At 42.1% G+C, this 14,767-nt stretch overlaps 1 protein-coding gene across 1 annotated transcript; it reads left to right on the forward strand.

Moving 5' to 3' along the window:
* The first annotated feature begins 7,463 nt into the window (after positions 1-7,463).
* LOC115165722 (opsin-5) lies at positions 7,464-14,718 on the forward strand. Its single transcript, XM_029719030.1, has 6 exons — positions 7,464-7,498; positions 10,672-10,759; positions 11,056-11,218; positions 11,352-11,479; positions 11,678-12,012; positions 12,242-14,718. Exons 2-6 carry the CDS (start codon positions 10,672-10,674, stop codon positions 12,725-12,727), a joined length of 1,200 nt encoding a protein of 399 aa, XP_029574890.1. The 5' UTR covers positions 7,464-7,498; the 3' UTR covers positions 12,728-14,718.
* Positions 14,719-14,767: the final 49 nt, after the last annotated feature.

Here is a 14,767-nt window from a genome sequence, read left to right on the forward strand (position 1 = left end):
TAGCCTACATGTACCTGAACATATCTCATAGGGTTGTTCTGCAATCCTGTGGAACATAATGTCAGTCTATTGGAAATTGATATTCAGGTCAAGGGGAAATGTACGGAGTAATGAGTTGTGTAGTGTTCCTCCTACCAGACTCAATTACTGAGAATCACTACGTTATTATAGCCTTCCTTATACGGCACCGGTGTTGTAATACATTTGAAGCATTTCCTAGAGTTGTGGTGACGTAATTATGTCTTGCTGTGTAAGATATTAAAATACTGATTGGAGCATGGCAACACGTTCAAGGACGCTCCCTATATGGTTGAAAGGTGACCTAAAAGTTTATTTTTAACACAGTTCCCTATTGACTTTGCTGTCTGTCAGACTGGGCACGTAGCATTTCATATTAGGGTGTACTTTATAAAGGGATATAAATAGCTTATAAATGGTTCATTTGTTTATAGATAGTTAAAAATCTGATAGGCAATAAACATATCCTATCCTTTCTTCAATTTCAGTTACTATATATGCCATAGAAAAGTAAGCACACTTGGTAACTTATATAACCTCAAACCCATAAGGAGGGATGCTTGGTGACCTACATAACCTCAAACCCATAAGGAGGGATGCTTGGTAACCTACATAACCTCAAACCCATAAGGAGGGATGCTTGGTAACCTACATAACCTCAAACCCATAAGGAGGGATGCTTGGTTAACCTACATAACCTCAAACCCATAAGGAGGGATGCTTGGTAACCTACATAACCTCAAACCCATAAGGAGGGATGCTTGGTAACCTACATAACCTCAAACCCATAAGAAGGGATGTTTGGTAACCTACATAACCTCAAACCCATAAGGAGGGATGCTTGGTAACCTACATAACCTCAAACCCATAAGGAGGGATGCTTGGTAATGTCACAGGAAGGCCAAAAAGATCATCAAGGACATCAACCACCCGAGTATGACCTGTTCACCCTGCTATCATCCAGAAGGCAAGGTCTGTACAGATGCATCAAAGATAGGACTGAGAGAATAAAAAACATCTATCTCAAGGCCATAAGACTGTTAAATAGCCATCACTAGCCAGTCTCCACCCAGTACCCTGCCCTGAACTTAATCACTGTCACTAGTCAGCTACCACCAGGTTACTCAACCCTGCACCTTAGAGGCTGCTGCCCTACGTACATAGACATAAAATCACTGGACAATTTAATAATGGAACACTGGTCACCTTAATAATGTTTACATACTGTTTTCCTCATTCATATGTACAGTTGAAATCGGAAGTTTACATACACTTAGGTTGGAGTCATGAAAACGCGTTTTTCAACCACTCCACACATTTCTTGTTAACAAACTACAGCTTTGGCAAGTCGGTTAGGACATCTACTTTGTGCATGACACAAGTAATATTTCCAACAATTGTTTACAGACACATTATTTCACTTATAATTCACTGTATCACAATTCCAGTGGGTCAGAAGTTTACATACACTAAGTTGACTGTGCCTTTAAACAGCTTGGAAAATTCCAGAAAATGATGTCATGGCTTTAGAAGCTTCTGATAGACTAATTGACATCATTTGAGTCAATTGGAGGTCTATCTGTGGATGTGTTTCAAGGCCTACCTTCAAACTCAGTGCCTCTTTGCGTGACATCATGGGAAAATCAAAAGAAATCAGCCAAGACCTCAGAAAAAGAATTGTAGACCTCCACAAGTCTGATTCATCCTTGGGAGCAATTTCCAAACGCCTGAAGGTACCACGGTCATCTGTACAATCAATAGTATGCAAGTATAAACACCATGGGACCACGCAGCCTTCATACCAGGATGGAGACGCATTCTGTCTCCTAGAGATGAACGTACTTTGGTGCGAAAAGTGCAAATCAATCCCAGAACAACAGCAAAGGACCTTGTGAAGATGCTGGAGGAAACAGGTACAAAAGTATCTATAACCACAGTAAAACGAGTCCTATATTGACATAACCTGAAAGGCCGCTCAGCAAGGAAGAAGCCACTGCTCCAAAACCGCCATAAAAAAGCCAGACTACGGTTTGCAACTACACATGGGGACAAAGATCGTACTTTTTGGAGAAATGTCCTCTGGTCTGATGAAACAAAAATAGAACTGTTTGGCCATAACGACCACCGTTACGTTTGGAGGAAAAAGGGGGAGGCTTGCAAGCCGAAGAACACCATCCCAACCGTGAAGCACGGGGGTGGCAGCATCATGTTGTGGGGGTATGTCACGACTTCCACCGAAGGTGGCTCCTCTCCCTATTCGGGCAGCGCTCGGCGGTCGTCGCCGGTCTACTAGCTGCCACCGATCCTTTTTTCTTTTTTGTTTGGTCATGTCTGTTTTGATTGTTCACCTGTGTCTTGTTTAGGTTGTTTAGTTTGGGTATTTATTCTCGCCCTACCCACTTTGTTTCGTGCGGGTTTGTTTGCGTTTTTCCTGTCTGTGGTTTTGGGTGCCGTTTATTTTGTTCATTTTTCCTATCAGTTGTTTTTCCCTAGACTTTGTTCTAGAGGATTTTTGCGGACTGCATTTTTGTCTGTACCTGAAGTGTTTTGATGAACTGTAATAAATACGCTTTCTCCGTATTTACTCCTCTCCTGCGCCTGACTTCTACACCCACCTCTCGTAGAGAGTTCTGACAGGGTGCTTTGCTGCAGGAGGGACTGGTGCACTTCACAAAATAGATGGCATCATGAGGTATGAAAAGTATGTGGATATAATGAGGCAACATCTCAAGACATCAGTCAGGAAATTAAAGCTTGATCACCAATGGGTCTTCCAAATGGACAATTACCCCAAGCAAACTTCCAAAGTTGTGGCAAAATGGCTTAAGGACAACAAAGTCAAGGTATTGGAGTGTCCATCAAAAAGCCCTGACCTCAATCCTATAGAAAAGTTGTGGGCAGAACTGAAAAAGTGTGTGCGAGCAAGGAGACCTACAAACCTGACTCAGTTACACCAGCTCAGTCAGGAGGAATGGACCAAAATTCATCCAACTTATTGTGGGAAGCTTGTGGAAGGCTACCCGAAACGTTTGACCCAAGTTAAACAATTTAAAGGCTATGCTACCACATACTAATTGAGTGTATGTAAACTTCTGACCAACTGGGAATGTGATGACGAAATAAAAGCTGAAATAAATCATTCTCTCTACTATTATTCTGACATTTCACATTCTTAAAATAAAGTGGTGATCCTAACTGACCTAAGACAGGGAATTTTTACTAGGATTAAATGTCAGGAATTGTGAAAATCTGAGTTTAAATGTATTTGGCTAAATTGTATGTAAACTTCCGACTTCAACTGTATATACTGTATTCTAGTCAATGCCATCCTATTCAACTATTGCTGTATACATACCATTCCATCCTACGTATTCTGCAGACATACTAAATATTCTATCCACATACTGTCCATAATACCTATATTGTATATACATCCCATCACATATACAGTTCCAGTCAAAAGTTTAGATTTTTTTATTATGTATTATTCTTTATTTTTAACTATTTTCTACATTGTAGAATAATAGTGAAGACATCAAAACTATGAAGTAACACATACAGTGAGGGAAAAAAGTATTTGATCCCCTGCTGATTTTGTACGTTTGCCCACTGACAAAGAAATGATCAGTCTATAATTTTAATTATAGAAAAACTCATGAAAACTCAGAAAAACTCATGTCAAAAATGTTAGAAATTGATTTGCATATTAATGAGGGAAATAAGTATTTGACCCCCTCTCAATCAGAAAGATTTCTGGCTACCAGGTGTCTTTTATACAGGTAATGAGCTGAGATTAGGAGCACACTCTTAAAGGGAGTGCTCCTAATCTCAGTTTGTTACCTGTATAAAAGACACCTGTGTACAGAAGCAATCAATCAATCAGATTCCAAACTCTTCACCATGGCCAAGACCAAAGAGCTCTCCAAGGATGTCAGGGACAAGATTGTAGACCTACACAAGGCAGGAATGGGCTACAAGACCATCGCCAAGCAGCTTGGTGAGAAGGTGACAACAGTTGGTGCGATTATTCGCAAATGGAAGAAACACAAAAGAACTGTCAATCTCCCTCGGCCTGGGGCTCCATGCAAGATCTCGCCTCGTGGAGTTGCAATGATCATGAGAACGGTGAGGAATCAGCCCAGAACTACACGGGAGGATCTTGTCAATGATCTCAAGGCAGCTGGGACCATAGTCACCAAGAAAACAATTGGTAACACACTACGCCGCGAAGGACTGAAATCCTGCAGCGCCCGCAAGGTCCCCCTGCGCAAGAAAGCACATATACATGCCCGTCTGAAGTTTGCCAATGAACATCTGAATGATTCAGAGGACAACTGGTTGAAGGTGTTGTGGTCAGATGAGACCAAAATGGAGCTCTTTGGCATCAACTCAACTCGCCATCTTTGGAGGAGGAGGAATACTGCCTATGACGCCAAGAACACCATCCCCACCGTCAAACATGGAGGTGGAAACATTATGCTTTGGGGGTGTTTTTCTGCTAAGGGGACAGGACAACTTCACCGCATCAAAGGGATGATGGACGGGGCCATGTACCGTCAAATCTTGGGTGAGAACCTCCTTCCCTCAGCCAGGGCATTGAAAATGGGTCGTGGATGGGTATTCCAGCATGACAATGACCCAAAACACACGGCCAAGGCAACAAAGGAGTGGCTCAAGAAGAAGCACATTAAGGTCCTGGAGTGGCCTAGCTATTCTCCAGACCTTAATCCCCTAGAAAATCTGTGGAGGGAGCTGAAGGTTCGAGTTGCCAAACGTCAGCCTCGAAACCTTAATGACTTGGAGAAGATCTGCAAAGAGGAGTGGGACAAAATCCCTCCTGAGATGTGTGCAAACCTGGTGGCCAACTATAAGAAACGTCTGACCTCTGTGATTGCCAACAAGGGTTTTGCCACCAAGTACTAAGTCATGTTTTGCAGAGGGGTCAAATACTTATTTCCCTCATTAAAATGCAAATCAATTTATAACATTTTTGACATGAGTTTTTCTGGATTTTTTGGTTGTTATTCTGTCTCTCACTGTTCAAATAAATCTACCATTAAAATTATAGACTGATCATTTCTTTGTCAGTGGGAAAACATACAAAATCAGCAGGTGATCAAATACTTTTTTCCCTCACTGTATGGAATCCTGTAGTAACCAAAAAAGTGTTAAACAAATCAAAACTTTAGATTCTTCAAAGTAGCCACCCTTTGCCTTGATGACAGCTTTGCACACTCTTTTAATTCTCTCAATCAGCTTAATCTGGAATGCTTTTCCAACAGTCTTGAAGGAGTTCCCACATATGTTGAGAACTTGTTGGCTGCTTTTCCTTCACTCTGCGGTCCAACTCATCCCAAACCATCTCAATTGCCAGGTCGCAGTTGTAAATGAGAACTTGTTCTCAACTGGCCTACCTGGTTAAATAAAGGTGAAATAAAAACATTGGGTTGAGGTCTGGTGATTGTGGAGGACAGGTCATCTGACGGAGCACTCTATCACTCTCCTTCTTGGTCAAATAGCCCTTAAACAGCCTGGAGGTGTGTCAGATCATTGTCCTGTTGAAAAACAAATGATAGTCCCACTAAGCACAAACCAGATGGGATGGCGTATCGCTGCAGAATGATGTGGTAGCCATGCTGGTTAAGTGTGCCTTGAATTCTAAATAAATCACCAACAGTGTCACCAGCACCCCCACACCATCACACCTCCTCCTCCATGCTTCACAATGGGAACCACACATGCAGAGATCATCCATTCACCTACTCTGCGTCTCACAAAGACACAACGGTTGGAACCAAAAATCTCAAATTTGAACTCATCAGACCAAAGGACAGATTTCCACCAGTCTGATATCCATTGCTCGTGTTTCTTGGCCCAAGCAAGTCTCTTCTTATTGGTGTCCTTTAGTAGTGGTTTCTTTGCAGCAATTCGACCATGAAGGCCTGACTCATGCAGTCTCCTCTGAACAGTTGATGTTGAGATGTGTGTCAGAACAGAAATTACAAGATTATGTTATAATGCTGTTATTGCATCAAATGGATGTTTTAAGCAACAGAATAGGGGGTTCTTAGAACACTTTAATCTGTGTGTGTTCTACTGACGATGGGCCTCTTGGAGGCTTAACACTGACAGAAGATTTACGATGTCTTTGGATGATAAGCCTAACAAGACTGCATTCCATAGCATGAGTTAATGTTTCTGTTCTATAAGGTACCAGGGAGAGATGACTCCGGGGCCAGACCCTGGTCTCTACATAATGAGAACAGTTTTACAGCACATACTGTCTGCTGTAAATTATAAGCATCTTTCATACAAATCTTAACCTTGTGACCCATTCCATTCATCTGTTGTTTGACATGTAGACTGAAGGGGGCTATAAAAGGGCTCTGTCGTTGGGCTCTCAACGAATCACTTATGGGTGGTTCGTTGACAAGCTCCATTACTGCAGTAATTAAATAATAAAGTTTACTTGTTTTAATAATTCCAATAATTCCACAACATGTGTCTGTTACTTGAACTCTGTGAAGCATTTATTTAGGCTGCAATCTGAGGTGCAGTTAACTCAAATTACCTTATCCTCTGCAGCAGAGGTAACTCTGGGTCTTCCTTTCCTGTGACAGTCCTCATGAGAGCAAGTTTCATTATAGCGCTTGATGGTTTTTGCGACTGCACTTGAAGAAACTTTCAAAGTTCTTGACATTTTCTGGATTGACTGACCTTTATGTCTTTTTTTTTAATTAATACATTTTTTCTCCCTTTCATGGTATCCAATTGGTAGTTACAGTCTTGTCCCATAGTTGCACCTCCCGTACGGACTCGGGAGAGACGGGGGTCGAGTGCCGTGCGTCCTCCAAAACACAACCCAGCCAACCCTGCTTCTTGACACAATGTCCGCTTAACCCGGAAGCCAGCCGCATCAATGTGTCAGAGGAAACACTGTACACCTGGCGACCCTGTCAGCGTGCATTGCACCCGTCCCGCCACAGGAGTCGCTAGAGCGCGATGGGACAAGAACATCCCTGCCAGTCAAACCCTCCCATAACTCGGACGACGCTGGGGCAATTGTGCACCGCCCCATGGTTCTCCCGATCGCGGCCAGCTGCGACAGAGCCTGGACTCGAACCAGGATCTCTAGTGGCACAGCTAGCACTGCAATGCAGTGCCTTAGACCACTGCACCTCTCGGGAGGCCTTGACCTTCATGTCTTCAAGTAATGATGGACTCTCATTTTCTCTTTGAGCTGTTCTTGCCATAATATGGACTTGGTCTTTTACCAAATCTTCTGTATACCACCCCTACCTTGTCACAACACAACTGATTGGCTCAAATGCATTAAGAAGGAAAGAAACTCCACAAATTAACTTTTAACAACTTGTTAATTGAAATGCATTCCAGGTGACTACCTCATGAAGCTGGTTGAGGGAATGCCAAGAGTGTGCAAAGCTGTCATGAATGCCAATAGTATGCAAAGCTGTCAAGGGTGGCTACTTTGAAGAATCTCAAATATAACATATATTTTGATTTGTTTAACACTTATTTGGTTACTATATGATTCCATATGTGTTATTTTATAGTTTTGATGTCTTCACTATTATTCTTATTAATAGCTTATTTGCTGCAATTTTAAACGTTTTGGCATGGGGTGCAGAGAAAATGTTGCCGTTTTAAAGCAAATTTTCATACAATTCTAAAGTGTATTCATGTGATATTTGAGTGACTCGAACATTACTACAAAATCGATGGACTAAAAAACCTAGCTAAAAAATGTTAGCTGAAATAGACTAGTTGATCTGGACATTTCTGAAAAGTTAATAGCTCTCTATGGTATACAATAACTGTCATGACACGAGGAAAACTGATGGTGCACTACCCAATTTAGAAATTGCATCTTGTGCATTCTACTATTACAACTATCAAGAGAAAGTTGAAAGCCGGACTTAGTTCCTTAAAAAACTATTTTTTGGGGGGGGAGCCCGCGCCCTCCCTGCCGACTCGTCGGGGCCCCCACAGTTTGGGAACCACTGGTCTAGAGAGATTGTAGCCTCTGGAGGACTGGGAGGCCCACTCAGAACACAGTGGTGCGCCAGGCCCTTTGTGGTCTGAATGGAACATGTTTGTCTCTGTATGGAACATGTGTCTCTGATTAATTTGATATACAGGATGGTAATACTGTATCTAATCAGGCTGTATTAGCAGAGGCACACGTTCCAGGCTGTATTTCCCTCTATTACAATGGCATAGTACAGTCGTAGCCAAAAGTTTTGAGAATGACACAAATATTAATTTCCACAAAGTTTGCTGCTTCAGTGTCTTTAGATATTTTTGTCAGATGTTACTATGGAATACTGAAGTATAATTACAAGCATTTCATAAGTGTCAAAGGCTTTTATTGACAATTACATGAAGTTGATGCAAAGAGTCAATATTTGCAGTGTTGACCCTTCTTTTTCAAGACCTCTGCAATCCGCCCTGGCATGCTGTCAATTAACTTCTGGGCCACATCCTGACTGATGGCAGCCCATTCTTGCATAATCAATTCTTGAAGTTTGTCAGAATTTGTGTGTTTTTGTTTGTCCACCCGCCTCTTGAGGATTGACCACAAATTCTCAATGGGATTAAGGTCTGGGGAGTTTCCTGGCCATGGACCCAAAATATCGATGTTTTGTTCCCCGAGCCACTTAGTTATCACTTTTGCCTTATTGCATTGTTCGTCACCAAACTGTTCCTGGATGGTTGGGAGACGTTGCTCTCGGAGGATGTGTTGGTTCCATTCTTTATTCATGGCTGTGTTCTTAGGCAAAATTGTGAGTGAGCCCACTCCCTTGGCTGAGAAGCAACCCCACACATGAATGGTCTCAGGATGCTTTACTGTTGGCATGACACAGGACTGATAGTAGCGCTCACCTTGTCTTCTCCGGACAAGCTTTTTTCCGGATGCCCCAAACAATCGGAAAGGGGATTCATCAGAGAAAATGACTTTACCCCAGTCCTCAGCAGTCCAATCCCTGTACCTTTTGCAGAATATCAGTCTGTCTAGGATGTTTTTCCTGGAGAGAAGTGGCTTCTTTGCTGCCGTTCTTGACACCAGGTCATCCTCCAAAAGTCTTCGCCTCACTGTGCGTACAGATGCACTCACACCTGCCTGCTGCCATTCCTGAGCAAGCTCTGTACTGGTGGTGCCTCAATCCCGCAGCTGAATCAACTTTAGGAGACGGTCCTGGCGCTTGCTGGACTTTCTTGGGTGCCCTGAAGCCTTCTTCACAACAATTGAACCGCTCTCCTTGAAGTTCTTGATGATCCGATAAATGGTTGATTTAGGTGCAATCTTACTGGCAGCAATATCCTTGCCTGTGAAGCTCTTTTTGTGCAAAGCAATGATGACGGCACGTATTTCCTTGCAGGTAACATGGTTGACAGAGGAAGAAGGATTCCAAGCACCACCCTCCTTTTGAAGCTTCCAGTCTGTTATTCGAACTCAATCAGCATGACAGAGTGATCTCCAGCCTTATCCTCGTCAACACTCACACCTGTGTTAACGAGAGAATCACTGACATGATGTCAGCTGGTCCTTTTGTGGCAGGGCTGAAATGCAGTGGAAATGTTTTTTGGGGATTCAGTTCATTTGCATGGCAAAGAGGGACTTTGCAATTAATTGCAATTCATCTGACCACTCTTCATAACATTCTGGAGTATATGCAAATTGACATCATACAGACTTTGTGAAAATGTATATTTGTGTCATTTTCAAAACTTTTGGCCACGACTGTACAGTCCCCTTAACACATCTACCCCAACATACTCCACAAGGTAATCAACAGCTACTGGCTGAAGCTCACACATTCGAACTCTTAACAAAAGTCTTGGTTCAGTGCTCAACCCAGCTGTTGTTTCAATTCATTTCAAGGCCCAGTACAGTCAAAATTTGTTTTTCCTGTGTTTTATATCACCTTGTACAACAGCTGATGAAACTAACACTGTACAATTGTGAACAATTTTGATCAGTGTTATTTCCTGATAGTTGCTGGTTGAAAATACAATCTACACAGGACCATCTAATCAGCAGGTTTGCATGGGCATGAGTTTTGGCTTTCCATGGTGACATCACCATGCGGTACATTTTTTATAGACTAATAACAAAGAGCATTCCAAACCTCCAATAACAGCTAGTTTTCTCCTCCCCACTAAAACCACTCCAAAACAGTCCTAGCAAAATTCTTGCTTCAGAAATAGTTTTGCTAAAAAGCTACTTTTGCCCATTTTAACGGAAATCTTTCACTGTAAGGTAATTAATTGCTACCCAGAAATGATTTGATATTGATATAAAAATGTCTGCATTGGGCCTTTAAACCTTTCCAATTCTGATATTCATCCAAAGCAGATAAATGTAGACCAGATGGAACGACAAAAATAGTGTAGCGAATCCTTTGTTGTTGCTCACCTTCATGATCTTTTTGTCCACTCTCTGATGTTTTCCCTCATCACACATTCACTGATTATTAAATTAGTTGATTCAAAGAGAATTTGTGGCTGTAATTAACGCTAGCAAACATTACGTAATGACATAATTGTCAATTAACTGTGCTACTGTTCTATGACTAACAGTTACACTCCCTTCTGTCCACCCTCCTCCACTCCTTCTCTCTCTTTCTCCAGATGGGAAATGCTTCAGACACAGCCCTGTTCGTCTCCACAATCTCAAAGGAACTTGACTTCCTCATGGGCACGCTCTACAGCATATTCTGTGAGTTCATATTCACTGCCAAGAGGTCATATCTTCACTGTTTATCCATTCACAACAAATTCTCACATTTTAGTAAATTAAATTAAAACTAGCAAGTTATCCAGTCACAGCCACATGCAGCTCAAATTAAGAGAAAATTCAAGGCATATACAATCAATCCATTCATAGAGTACTGGATATGCTTCTATGCCTGGATGTATACCCTCCGATTTTCACATTCATAATTCTTCATCTATGTCTTCAGTTGTCCTTCTCTCGTTTTCATTTTATCATATTTCATTCTCTTTCTCTTCTAGGTGTTCTGTCTCTCCTGGGGAATGGCATCTTGATGCTTGTTGCGTATCGTAAGCGCTTGTCCTTGAAGCCGGCCGAGTTCTTCATCATTAACCTGTCCATCAGCGACCTTGGGATGACCCTGTCTTTATTCCCTCTGGCCATTCCCTCTGCATTCGCTCACAAGTTTGTCATATTCTTTCTCTCTTCTGGCTCATGGAACAAAAAACTAAACTCTCACTGTTATTCTGAGTTGTAATGATAATGAAGGAATATAACATTTTATACTGCCTAACTCTCATCTCTCTCCACTGTGTAGGTGGTTGTTTGATGAGATCACCTGTCAGTTCTATGCTATGTGTGGGGTTCTGTTTGGTCTGTGCAGCCTGACCAACCTCACAGCTCTCTCCTCCATCTGTTGCCTCAAAGTCAGCTTCCCTAACTATGGTGAGTTAGATGTCAATGGGATATGATCAAACCTTTCTTTTTTACCGTACGTTAATCTCTGAGATGGTGAAATAGTCTGTTAAAACTGATGCTAACTAATTTGCCCTTTAGAGATGAATAAAGCACAATCTTATCTTATGTCAAAATGCACATTTCTCCGCCTTCCTTTTCCCCCTTTGTCCCATTTTCCATCCCCAGGTAACAAGTTCTCCTCGTCCCATGCCTGCGTCCTGGTGGTGGCTGTGTGGTGTTACGCCTCTGTGTTCGCCATCAGTCCCCTGGCACAGTGGGGACACTACGGGCCCGAGCCTTATGGCACTGCCTGCTGCATTGACTGGCACGCGCCCAACCACGAGCTGTCAGCCCTGTCTTACATCGTCTGCCTGTTCCTTTTCTGCTACGCTCTGCCCTGCACCGTCATTTTCCTCTCCTACACCTTCATCCTGCTGACGGTGCGCGGCTCTCGCCGGGCCGTCCAGCAGCATGTGTCATCCCAAACCAAAACCACCAATGCACATAGCCTCATTGTCAAGGTCAGAGGGTATCCCTGTGTCAGCAGTCCAGTTCACAACAACAACATCAACAGTTCAGGGATTATGCAATTCTGTTTGTGGATAGACGAGTATAGTTTGCAGGGTCTGTGGCAAAGTTATAATGTATTATGTCGGCAGACTTTAAGTAAAGTAATATTGAATATTCATTCAATGTTTATGCCTATTTATATATGCAGAAATGTTTTTAATTATGTGTGTTTCTGAACAGTTGTCGGTAGCAGTATGCATCGGTTTCCTTGGTGCATGGAGCCCTTACGCCATAGTGGCCATGTGGGCGGCATTTGGTGATGCCACCATCGTGCCTCCTGCTGCATTCGCCCTGGCGGCCATCTTTGCCAAATCGTCCACCATCTATAACCCTATGGTCTACCTGCTGTGCAAACCCAACTTCCGCAAGTGTCTTTGCCGAGACACGTCCACATTCCGCAATAGGATCTGCAGGGGCAGCCCCCGGCCTGAACAGAAAGACCCCTTTGGATCCATATCACAACCATCCCAGAGAAACAACAAGGAAATGAGCATCTCATACGGACAGCCAGAGAGCCCTGTAGCGTGTCTGCACTGTGCTGAGGATGAAGCTCCTTGCCAAACAGGGACCACATCCCAGAGGACTGCCTACATACTGACCGGCTCCACCTACGGCAAGGTGACTGTCAATCAACTCTCTGCCAATCTGCAGGCTGATTTCCTCTAGTATTGCATCAGAACTGCATCCTACCCTAATCGTTCAGACAGGGATGGTGAGATTACCAGGGGGAAAGAGATGGCCAGGAAGGGAGAGACTGTCAGAAAATGGCAAAAAGTCTTGGTTGAATCATATGTTGCAATCTGGCACACAAGCCAACATGACAGTATCTGTGTCAGTGAGAGATGATGGGCCCATCTTAACTCATCAGCATTTTCTGACATTTGCATGTACCTCAGCAGCTGTTGCACTCATTCTTACCACAGCAAACAAGAGAATATTGCTAGAGTCCAATGTCTTACAAGTTGGTCAACGCAAACAACCAAGAATATTAAATTGTACACAAAAGTGTTAACTGAACTATTGAAATATATTTATAAAATACAACATTTGTTATTATTATTAAGTGCAGTGGATTTATCCAGGAAAACCATGTGGCAAGGAGACAGAACTAATGAAAATAGGTGCCCAATGATCCCACACATCATGCAATGTTCACATCTGTGTAGCGGGGACGATATGAAAATATTAAAGCTAATCATCATCAACTCATCTGGTTATACTGTGCCGGTGAAGAGTGAGACATTGGCTGAATTTTTCCTGACATATTTCCAATGCATTGCTGATAGAATTGGGCTGTAAAGTAGCCCTGGTTTCCCTTCAGACCATTGTGTTGCTGTGCTGTAGACCTTGATGTGTATTTGTAATAAGAGAGCATATCTATAGTATCATTATGACCTTACTGTAACTGTGAAACAAATGTTTGAGGCAGTTGATGTAATTATCAAATTTTATTACAAAACGTTGAAACAACCAGTCTGGTGCTTGGTTAAAATTGTTAGAAATTTAACTCATGTTTCAAAATTGTAAATCAAAACTGGCATACCTTTTGTTCTGATGGGCCAGTAGGTTCAGACACTCTGGATGCCATGGGTCAGGTAAAAGAACCTCATTATTTGCAGTATATCAGAAGTCTGTAATGACATTAGATAAACCATCATCTCTGTTTTTAAGGTCATATTAGTCTCTGTGTCATTCAGAACAACAAACCTGTATCAACAACATGGACAGTTGGACGCAACAAACTGTGACTGAATATTTAATTTTCCTGTTAGCATGGTTCCAGGTTGATGACCTTTACCTTTAGTTGCCTTTGGCATTATCTGTTGAGCAGATCCAAAGAGTGGAACCAACAGAATCTCTGAGAACTTCTGTTTCAGATAATTCCAATATTATTCAGGCAGTTGTGATGCAACTCAAGTTATTCTGGCACAACATCAAGGATAGGTGGAAAAGTATTGCTATGGAACCTCAATTCACAACTTGCAAAATATGTTCCTTTTGATAGAATTTCCAACATATGCCTGCTAAATGCAGATAATATATATATTTTGGGGGGAGGGGAAAGTCTGTGAATCCTAAAATTAAATAAACATAAAACAAATTATTCTGTCAGGTGGTTTGACTGTGTGTGTTGGCATACAGAGTTTTGTGTGGAGTATTTTATGAGCAGAGTCAATCTAGCTAATCAGTCAGAAATCTCCATTCTCTCAAAAAGGGGTTGCGGTGATGGTGCGCAGGACATGAAATCTCGGCTGCAGTCACCTCATTTTTCCACTTGTTTGATCTGAGATGAATCAGAGTGAACAGGAATTTGCATTTTGTACGAAAAGTGGTAATTCTATATGAGTGGCCCACATAGTTGTGTTTCTTAAGGCCTACAACAACAACCCCACTGACTTTATCAAAGCTGACAGGCTAAATAATAATGAGTGGTTCACAGTGAAAGCAGTTACATAACAAACAGATGTAACTCTAACATGCAGTGAAGCTCAACATCTGATTAGGTCATTTTTTGTCATGCCTTCATACTGGACAAGCTTCACCACTGTTAAAATTCTTACATTAGTACAGTAAAAAGTATTAAACGAAGTGGAAATTAAAAACATGCAAAACAAACAGTCACGCTGTCTTTGTAAAATACCTTGCTACTCATTAAATACAAGCTGATGATTAATCTGGCTATTTGCCATTTGTTTCAAAATGAAC

The sequence above is a fragment of the Salmo trutta genome, chromosome 28, assembly GCF_901001165.1.
Source record: "Salmo trutta chromosome 28, fSalTru1.1, whole genome shotgun sequence".
Classification (NCBI taxonomy): domain Eukaryota; kingdom Metazoa; phylum Chordata; class Actinopteri; order Salmoniformes; family Salmonidae; genus Salmo; species Salmo trutta.

What these genes read in the sequence shown, in the direction of transcription:
- LOC115165722 (XM_029719030.1), top strand. Translation starts at nt 10,672, where the DNA reads ATGGGAAATGCTTCAGACACAGCCCTGTTCGTCTCCACAATCTCAAAG. An exon ending in CCCTCTGCATTCGCTCACAA is followed by an intron (nt 11,219 to 11,351) that starts GTTTGTCATATT and finishes TCCACTGTGTAG; the next exon opens with GTGGTTGTTTGATGAGATCA. An exon ending in CACATAGCCTCATTGTCAAG is followed by an intron (nt 12,013 to 12,241) that starts GTCAGAGGGTAT and finishes GTTTCTGAACAG; the next exon opens with TTGTCGGTAGCAGTATGCAT.